We start from the raw sequence: 10740 nt of genomic DNA, 5'->3' as shown, positions 1-10740 counted from the left end.
TCCCCCCCCCCCCCCCCCCCCACCCACTTTCTTATCTATTTTTTTTCCTCAACGGAGGTTGTATAAATGAAAATTGTACTAGGAGACATTCAAGCAGCATGAGACTTAATTTTTTAGTACTGTAAGCAATTGGAGTCTAGATCGTAACATTGTCTTATCTCATTAGAATGCATTTAAAAAGGCCATCAATGAATTTTAAACAGAGGAATAACTAATAGGATATCATCAGCCAAATTGACAACTACATTTCACATTAAGCCACCCTTGAAATAATTGCATCAAGTGTGTAAAGTAGTTTTTGTAAATGGTTCCAGAGAAGGAGAAAACCCTCTTTTTCTGGATCTTGGCCAACTTACAAGATTTGCAGCCTTCAGTTTTCTTCTTGTTGATTCATATATACGTCGCTTTTCCTTTTTTTCTGGATCTTGTTTATAAGACTTCTGAATTCCAAGGGCAGTGCGCCATTGCCGGGGCAATAGAGATGGATCTCTATATGGGACAACAAATTTCCATACAGCCATCCAATCAGATTTGTAAATTTTAAGTCCCTGAGAAATTAGGTCATAGGTTAAGTTAAAAAGGTACTTATCAAATGAAAAACTATATAAATTATTTCACAAAGCTTCTGGTCAAAACCTCCTGAATGCGTGCTACCTCCTCCACTGTCAAAGGTGATGTCTTCATCTTCCGAACTGCCTGCAAGAAGAAATTGTCTTCAATCAACTTTCAATTCTTGATTATGATAAAAAAAAAATTGAAGACGTCATTCAACAAGACAGTTAATAAAAGAGAAGACAAAGGAAACTTCCCAACTAGCCAAGTGTGTTGTATTACTATCCAATTGACTAGAATATTTTTTGGATATGGTAAGAAAACTTGAATCTCAAAATAGATTAATTAAAAAAGATATTTGAGAGAGTACTCCATCAAGAAACACCAAAACATGACTAAATCAGAAGTTTCTTTTCATGGTGTAAAAGTGTCCTGCACCAATTTGATTCTTTGCTCTCGGAATAACATTTATTTATATGTTCAAAGAAATTGTGCCACATAACAAGAGGTGAGACATTTATGCATCCAACAATACCGTAGACCACTAGAATACTGGAAGGCAATTTAAGAGGCCTGGCACGATGGTGGAAGCTTCCACGCCACCCCCCAGTATTGAAAAAAAAAAAAAATCTGGCTGCTTTCATACAAAGACAGGAGCCAGATAGAAGAATGGAAATAACTGATATCACCAAGAACGTTCCATTTGGGATTGGAAGCCAACAGATAGAATATGTGGCTCCGAAGATGCAAATTTTGGAGAAAAACAGAGAGGTTCGCCCATTCTTCCACCTCTTCTCTACTGAAGATTTCAAACTTTGATAGATTCAGACCAGCAATCATCAACTGTGAAGACCTTTGAATTTGCAGTAGACTACATTGGAAGGCAAAAAGGTACTCAGCAGGCGAGAAGATCCAAAGGTCTTCCCAGAAACTAATTTCTTTCCATTTCCAAATTTAAAATAGGTCTTCTCCTCAATAAGAAATCTGGTTTGGCTAGGGGATATAAGTCGCTTTTTTCCGTAGACTGATCAGGAAACCAAGCACTAACCAACTGCCCAAATTTGCTTTTGATGATAGTTTTCCACAGGGATTCATCCTCTTGAGAATATCTCACTTTAACCCAGCTCAGTAGGCCACTTTCTCCTCCATTAATAGCACCTTCCTAGATGGAATCACGGAGGATTTTGCCTAGGATTTTTCCCAGAATGTGATGAATGCAAAGCTAATATACGAGCATGCTAGGATTTTGTTTTAAGGGTTCTGCTTGGTGGTCGTTTTCCAATCATTTTGATGATTTCTCTTGACATGATATTTGTTATAATTTGCATTTTTCTGTTCTTCCTTCTAACTGATTTTTTTTTTTTTTTTAATACTTTTCTTCTTTTTAACTTCTACATGAAATTTGTATCTTTTGAGCATTAGTCTCTTTCCATTTCTTCAATGAAAATTTTTATTTCTTATTTCAAGAAATATAGGAGCATGCTAGTATGCCTTTTCCCCTTTGAGAGATAGGACAGTCCATCCACTTAGCAAACTTGCTCCTAACTTCCTCAACTACTAGGTCCGAGAAAGAGAGGGAGGAATTTTTCCTCCTAGAGCCAGGCCGAGGTTAGGGATGGGGAGAGATTCATCACTGCAGCCTAATGATAAAGCAAAATTCATCGTTTGATCTTTGACAATATTGACCACAACAAGGCTGGATTTGAGCAAGTTTATGCTAAGCCTCAAAGCTTGTTCAAAGATCTTTAGGAACTGGCACCAGCTTTGCAGCTTTGTTTTGGTCATATTTTCATCAAAAGAAGCACGACATCAGCATTCTTTTATCAAGAAACCAACAGAACATATTCAAAATGTAAAGAAAGACAACCAAGGGCTAGGGGAAGAGAGAACCCTCACCCAAAGAGCTACTTAAAAAGACCTTTCCAGTCATTAAAAACAAGAGTGAAAAGGTAGCTACAGAATAATTTGATAAAGCTATGACACCACCATGAAGCATTTAATTGTACATAATCCCAATAAAAATCCAAGGGAGTAGACTTATCTTTGAAAATCCTTCTACTCCATTCCAACCAAAAGCTAAACAAAAGCGCTCTTGAGGCAAACATCCAAAGGATTCTAGACTTTCCTTTCGACTTCCAGCGCCCCAGAGATTCAACAATGATCCATCCACCTACTTTGGGAAACAAATTTGCACCTCAACGAGATTTAATGATCTTTCCCAGCCCTATCAAGCAATGGGGCAATTGAAAAAATGCGGTCCAAGGATTCTTCATTCAACAAACAAAGAGCAAATAGAGGGGCATAGCGCACAGCTAGGATACCTTTTCTAAAGTGTTTCATGGGTGTTTGAAGTTTTAAATTTCATCCGGATTCTAAAGTACCAAATCGTCTTAGTCAACAAACATTTCAAGGCCGATCTAGAGCCAGCTAAATTTAGGAAGAAAGACTTCATGGAAAAAGAAAGTCCCGAGTCCAGAGATCAGCTAATTTTATCTTCTTATTGGTCCATACAAAGGCTTACAATTTTTCTATAAGCAGTAACCAAGACTTAAATTCTCTATCATATCCTCCTCTTCCAATGCCCAAGTTCCAAGTTCCCTGCGCCTCATCCCAACATTAAGCCACTATAGCATCTTGCTTCAAAGATATATTACAAATGTCAGGAAACTAATCTTTAAGACGGGAATACCCAAGCCAATTGTCCTTCCAGAATCTGATCCGTTTACCATTGCCTGCTTTGAAATTTATATATTTCTCATATAATGGCACCAGCTTCGCAATATCGAACCACAAATGATTCTTTGAACTTCCCAAAGGAGGAAAAGCCAGCCACCCAAAAGGCTCTTCCCCATAAATACTAGCCACCACCTACCTCCAAAGGGCTTCCTTCTGAATAGAGAAATGCAGACACCATTAGTGAGAAGGGCTGAATTTCTGTGCTTGAGAGAGCCAACCCCAAGACCTCCATGGTGAAGAAGTAGGGAGGCGGTTTTCCAAATCAAAAGATGATTACCAGCTTTAAACTCTCCCCAATACCAAAAAAAAAAAAAAGTCAATAATCAACTTCTTCGTGTCTTTTATGATTCCTCTTGGATCTTTAAGAAGGGAGAAGAAGTACAAAGGCAAGCCATTAAGAACTGAAGAAATGAGAAAAAGACTTCCTCCCTCGGAAATCATAGAGTTTTCCATTTGGTAATTTTATTCTTCAACTTGTCAACCCCAGGCATCCAGAACTCCAGAGACCGGTGTTTACCTCCTAAAGGAAAGCCAAAACATGTTATGGGGAGACTCCTAGCTCTGCACCCTAAACCAGCCGCCTAATCAGCCACCACCCAGTCTTCAATATTTATACTAATCAACGAAGTTTTGGCTACATTAAAACTCAAACCTCTTCAACATTTATCCCAATCAATGAAGTCTTTGCTAAATTTAAACCCAAAAGCGAAAAGCTAAGGAAGAGAGAAATCACTTTCGACCAATTTTGTAAACAAAGATTTACTGATCGGGTAAAAGATATTTGAGTCATCCACATATTGGAGGTGAGAAACTACCACAATATTCCTCCCTACAGCCCACAAAATTCTCTTATCCAAAAAAAAGTGAACCTACTCTCCCTCTATTGAATGGGAGTGATGAGTATGGGTGAGGAATGTGAGCGATAAGCACCTAATGTCCCCCTGGATCTATTTTTTATACAAAAAAACAAGAACTTGGCATGACGATGCCCATACCTTTTTCCATTTTTCCATCAAGACCTCTTTATTCAATACCGTTATCAACCATCTGAGGCAGTTGCAGAATACATGGAAGACATGCAAAAAGTTTAAAAAATCAAGGGGGCCTAGAAGAGTAACTTCTTTTACAATCTAGATAAGTTTCAGGGAAAGCATACATCTAATTCTCCATACAGAGTAGTAACATACCTTGATTGGATTTTCTGGTGCTTTTGAAGAGCATCGATTTTTCTGCCTAACAAAAATCTGCAAAATGAATATCAGAAAATGAGGAAAAAGTACATGTACTGATGTAGAATGACTTATGCAAAAATAAATAAATAAATAATAAAAGGAGAAAAAACACATAATTCAGTACCACACTACAAAAGAATTATTCAGCTCTACCATAGCTATTTTCAAATAATGATTTGTATTTTCATGCTAACCACCAGAGGAGAACGTAATTTCATGGTCACTACTTTGGACAAACAAAATCACTATGTTGTTGTTTTTCAGGTAACTATATTCTTAGAATCACGAAACTAACAGCCATGCAATTCCAGTACAGTCACACTCAGCCCATTTGAATTTTTTTAAGTGAGGAGAAGTTCAAACTTGAACNCTTATATCAACAGATGTACCTTCTTTTTCGGTGGCTAAATTAGAGAGACTCAAAATTCAAACATGTTTGGTTCGGGTGACCTGAATTTTTTTTAGAAAGAACGTGAGTAAGAACAAAACATGTTAAACAAACACTGCTCGTTTGTGAAGATAGTTGTCACTTTCAAGAGTAAGGCAAACACCGGTCGAACCAAATTTTACACCATATTGTTGGGTCCACGAAAGAAAACCGTTCTTATTCCAAAACATGGAGGCCAACCACCCAAATAAAAATAAATAAACAAATAAGCACACAGTAAACGAAAAGATAAAAACTTATAGCACAAACTACCTGATGCCTAGATTTGCAAGGCAGAAATCGCTGTTGAATAGCCTTCCAATCTGTATTATATTCCATCAATCCTAGGGCTAATAATCTGCATATGACTCAACAACAAGCACGGGCAATGAGTCATGACATGCACAGGAGTTCATCATAGTGTGAGTTTACAGTTTGGGAATTTATGCATATTTGCAATTTTCATTCAAAATCATTTCTTTCTCACAAGTCAGAGAACTAAAACATGATAACATGAAAAGGAAGAGCACACAATAACAAACTATAGTCTAAACAATGTTTTTAAAAGAATTACCCCAAATTCCAATCTTGACAATTATGTTTGTGACATCCTCCTGGTTCTCACATATTAAAGCCTAAACCGACCCAAAAACACTAATTAATTGGTTTAACTATTTTTCTTTATCTTGTCACCTAATTCAAAATGTCCAATTTAAAATATTATTTTTGGTCTCTTTCTCCCTTTCCTTTTACACTATACCTAATCCCCATTTGTATTCATTATCCACGTATATCCACCATGTTTCTGTGCATGTTTTAGGAGCAACTTAATAATAAAAATTTAAATTATAATTTGTACGTTTATAGATTGGAGAATGTCAAATGTAGTACAGTAGGCATCAAACATAGGGACAAATGATGGAGGACTGGAGTATACTAAGGGTGAGTTATAGAAACCAAGCATATCAAGGTCACACTGGATGTAATAAAATGTGCAAGCAGAAAAAAGTAAGATAGAACAGACTATGATAGGGTTTTATCTTGCACATTCATATAATTTAACTACAAGTTGAACTTATTCCAAGATGTGTCTACAACTTATCCATCTAAATCATCACCAGTCAATTCTTTTTTATTTTTTGTTTTCCTTTTCTTGGATAAGATAAGAGACAACCCATTAATGAATTTTTATCTACACGTAAGAAAGTTTAAGGGTTTTGGTTTTACAATTACAAGTTTAAGGGTGAAACTACAACAATCACCATAGTTCATGGGTGGTTTTTTAAATCTGCCCTGGAAAAAAAAAACATCTCTCTATGAAGTTCAGACCAAAATACAAGCAGCAACCAGGGAACTGGAGCAAGAAAGTGAGCAATATTAGGAGAGAAAGAAATGAACTTCCATCAGATAGAAAGTAACTTACTCATCCTCTGCATCAGTAAAAAGAACTCGATTTACCACTGCAGCAGGGGGTGGCTTATGAGGAAATAATGTTGGGTTGAATAAAGGGAAGAATTGCTGGGCTAACTTTGCAATGTCCTTTAGAACCATGGCAACAGACTGCTTCTTGGTGCTTTCAACAAGTGTAGCTGCCAATGTCTTCTTAGGTGGCTGTTGACTGGGAGAAAGTGATATTGTGTTGACAGATGAGGAATTGCTTCCAGGTGTAACTTCACAATTAACTCCAGGAAATGTATGAAGACTGGGGAGGGGGAAAAGCGGTTCTCTCTCTAAGGGTGTATCTAATGTTGATTCCAAACGACGTCTTCGATATTCTTGAATAACTGGGATACATTCCAACCCAATAATAAATGTAAAATGCAGTTAGAAACATCAGAAAATTATCATAACATTAAAATGTTGAAACTAAATATTTTACAAAACATCTTAGAGCACTAAAGAATATGTTTTACCAGTGTAAACATCATCCAAATAGCTTCCAGCTAAGCTCAGCGGAGCTACATCCAGCGTAGATAGTACTGGGCCACTTAGAAATGGTGCCCAACTTGAGCCTTCGACTATATGTCTACTAGAAACAGAATCACGCCCTTTATCGTAACTTGTTTGAGAGGCAACCCTTTGATAAGTTTGTTGAGCAGAGCACACCATTTGTCCATTGCAAAAGTTATTTGATTCTAATGTTCTTTGCACTTGGAAACTACTATTGGGTACTTCATCCGGCATCGACGAATAAACACATGGAAGGTCAAAGCAAATGCTAGGAAATGGAACCTTTTTCCATGTCAATACTTCATTGCGTTTATGAAGCATCTCAGAGATTAATCCATGTACCTGGGAGGCAATATGTTGTCGTGAAGAATCACATATACATATTGAAAATACTTGAACAAGAAGTTGCAAATGCTCGTGAATCAAACAGTATAACTGACCAATTTGGTTTGGTGCAAAACCATTTATTAAGTTATCCTGATTCACAGAAGACCGAGAAGTAGAAGAATTCCAAGTTGCTAAGGTTTTTCCATCGTGAGGGGGAAAAGAAGCTATAGGTTCATTTGGCAATATTGGCAAGAGTGGTCGCAACGGCCGCTTGGCCAGTCCTAAATGTCTTTTGCTATTTTGAACAGAGGCCTTTAAACGCTTATTCTGTCTAGTTTCTGGTCGTCTTACAGCTCTGTTATTCTCCTTTTGGGTTAAGTCTCTTGTAACTTCATCAACATCGCTCTCAAGCGCCTCTTCAAGTTCTATCTCAAAGTCAGCATCATTGTCCTCATCTTCATCTTCAACAGTCTCATTTTCTTGACTTTTGCTGTCACCATCTGCATCCTGCAACACTGCAACAAGAAATTTTCTGTACTCTTCTTCATCATCAACATTTTGAAGGTCATCCTCATCATCAGTTTCTTGTAGAAAATTTTCAAGTTCATCAAGTGTGAAATTAGCAAGTGAATAGCGAGCCCTAGTACGCATACAAATCGCATCTGCATCTTTATCTTCTAAGTCTACTGAGGGTTTCCGAGGTGGTTTACAACTAAGTTCTTGTGTAGTAATATCATTACTATTAGTCCCTGTACTTGATGTATTATCTTGGACCTGACCAACCTCAATATCCGGTTGCATGTTTAAGGCCTCTTTATTTTTCTTAGGATTTTTTGACCCACTTTTCTGAAGTTCTTTCCCACATGTTCTCATATACGGGTCTGTTATTTCCTGCACAATATCCTCGTCCTTCTCAGGATCTCCAGTGACACGGTTGTGCATCTCGTCATCCAGGTTTGATAGCTTCATCTCTATAATTTCAGAACCTTTAGTAACATCACCATCCAAACCTTCCGTTTCAGAGCTCAAACTTGATGAAGCTTCTAATAAAGGTGCTTCTGATAGGAAACGGAAATTCAAGTGAAACACTAGCGTATAGGCTAATATATGTTACTGTGGAAAGAAAAAAATATATGTACGAGAAGTCTAGATTGCCTTTAAAACTCTAGAATATTTTCCTATGCAAGAATGTCACCAACTTGCTAGCGTCGTTAGATTCAAGTACCCTTCAGCTAAATTTTGCACTCCCAACCCCCAATTTCATCAAACTCACCGAAATGACAGCACTCCATCCCAGCGCTGAATTGAATTACATCACATATAGCTATTAATCATTCCGAAAACAAAACTTCATCACTTACCTCGAGTCCAAAATGCTCTGTTCGCCGACCTCGACTCTCCAGAATCAATAAGCCTAACCTAATTTCAACTATCCCCTTCCTCTCCGGCCAAAAATAATAAGCTTCAATCAACCTCAATTCTCATCATCGTTCTTCGGAGTTCAGACTACCTGGCCGAACCAACGCCGACAACATATGTTTACACCGCCGCTGGTTGAATTAGGTCTTAAAACTCGAGCTTATGCTGCTCGTTTTCATGCCGTTCTTCCAGTGCAATGCCAAAATCTCCATAGCCATGGCATGCGAATCACAGCATCGATTTCTTGTAGGTTTTCTTTTTCCTTGTTCTCTGAAACAATCGGAAAACTGACAAGCCTGCGTTTGCTATTTTATTTTAAATTCATTTTTTCACATTTTTATTTGTATTTTGAAGTTATTTACAATTTTAGGTTTTATTGACTCCCGGCAAACTAACTTTAAATCGAGTATTTTCCGTATTCCTATTGTGCCCTTATTACCATGTTTGTAAACTAAGTGTTTAGATGCATTTATTAGGGGTGTAATGGTCCGAATTGGGTTGGATCGAGACATTTTTTTTTAATTGGTTGGATTGTAACCCAATCCAAAAGTTTTTCACACTCCAATCCAACCCACTATTTTCGCGGGTTAGATTGTAATTAGTTGAAAAGTATGGTATATAACAAAAATAAAAAATATTCGACCCAAAATTTTTCACAACTTAATTCTATATTTTATTATAATTAGTTTAAACAAAAATAAAAATAAAAATCTTTCGTTGGATTATAATTAATTTAAAGGTACGATGTATAACAAATATAAAAAAATATTTTAATTGATATATGCTTATTATCTTGACTTTGAATTCTAAACTATTAAAAAAATAAAAATATATGTAAATTATGATATAAAAATGTTTTTAATGCTTTATTATTATATATAAATTATAGATATAAAAATGTTAGTAATGCTTTATTCTATATATATATATATGAAATTAAACAAAATAATAAAAAGAAATACGTATTCTAAACTATTAAAAAAATAAAAATATATATAAATTATGATATAAAAATGTTTCTAATGCTTTGTTATTATATATAAATTAAATATATAAATTAGGATAAAAAATGTTTCTAATGGTCTGTTATTATTATAAATTAGATATAAAAATTATGATTAAAAATATTTTTAATGCTCTATTATTTATAATATATATATATATATATGAAATTAAACAAAATAATAAAAAGAAACTCATATCTTAAACTATTAAAAAAATAAAAAATAAAAAGAAACTCATAACTTAAACTATTAAAACAAATAAAAATATATATAAATTATATATAAAAAATGTTTCTAATGCTTTATTTATATATATATATATATATATCTATATATATGTGAAATTAAACAAACTAATAAAAAGAAACACATATTTGCCTTGCATCAAACTCGGATGTGAGTCTCTTAGTATAAAGTACCACTCTGGCAAATCCATATTCTTAATATATTTTATATATTTTTTTAATTACTTTTAACAATTTGATTACTTTATTAATAAATTTTAAACGATTAGAAATTGTGTTAGATTAAATTTTTTGTTTTATCCATCGAGTTTGAGCATAAGAGCTTCCCCATGAAGTTTAGTATCAATAGAGATAGTATTTAATTCCCTAAAATTAGCCAATGTGACTCATCCTAACAATCTTCAACTGTAATTACATCTTTGTACTTTGGTTGCTATTGAACCAAACACTTCACCACAATTCCGACATTTAAACATCTTCCACCTTCTTTCCCTTCGTTTCTGCAAAGTTTTACGTGTCCACACAGAGCTCTATTCGATCGTTTAATCGGAAAGAATTCTGGCACTTCCACATTAAGGAGATTTCTGGATGTGTTTATGAGAAGATTTTGTTGGAATTTTCATGACGAATGGTGAAACTGGGATTTTAGTTTTTAGTACCGATCTCTCCCAAAGCTGATTTTGATCTTATAAAAAGGGTTTAAGGTTAGTATGATACTCGTTTTCTCAATTTAAATAAAATTAAATTAATGGATTCAATCTTACTAAATCAATTAAGTCAATGTTCAAAATGGGGTGAAGCAACTTCGCCCGATAAAGTCAAGTCAATTCGAATATTAGAAAGAACTC

General features: G+C 35.2%; 1 protein-coding gene across 8 annotated transcripts in view; it reads right to left on the bottom strand.

The window, feature by feature from the left end:
- LOC111799976 overlaps positions 1-8967 on the bottom strand; it is a 17337-nt gene extending 8370 nt beyond the window's left edge. For 7 of the 8 annotated variants that reach the window (XM_023683531.1, XM_023683527.1, XM_023683530.1 and 4 more), the window contains exons 1-7: positions 8586-8967; positions 6861-8282; positions 6371-6731; positions 5221-5305; positions 4476-4532; positions 637-696; positions 357-548 (exon numbers count right to left, since the gene is read on the bottom strand). In XM_023683531.1, the coding sequence (XP_023539299.1) occupies positions 357-548; positions 637-696; positions 4476-4532; positions 5221-5305; positions 6371-6731; positions 6861-8193 (2088 nt within the window). In that variant the 5' untranslated portion in view covers positions 8194-8282; positions 8586-8967. Of the gene's footprint in view, positions 1-356; positions 549-636; positions 697-4475; positions 4533-5220; positions 5306-6370; positions 6732-6860; positions 8283-8585 lie in introns of those variants that run through there. The other variant, XM_023683532.1, reaches the window with a different exon arrangement.
- Positions 8968-10740: the final 1773 nt, after the last annotated feature.

The sequence above is a fragment of the Cucurbita pepo genome, chromosome LG08, assembly GCF_002806865.2.
Source record: "Cucurbita pepo subsp. pepo cultivar mu-cu-16 chromosome LG08, ASM280686v2, whole genome shotgun sequence".
NCBI lineage: Eukaryota > Viridiplantae > Streptophyta > Magnoliopsida > Cucurbitales > Cucurbitaceae > Cucurbita > Cucurbita pepo.
Note: the sequence above shows the minus strand (reverse complement) of the source record. Positions and strands in the feature narration are given on the sequence as shown.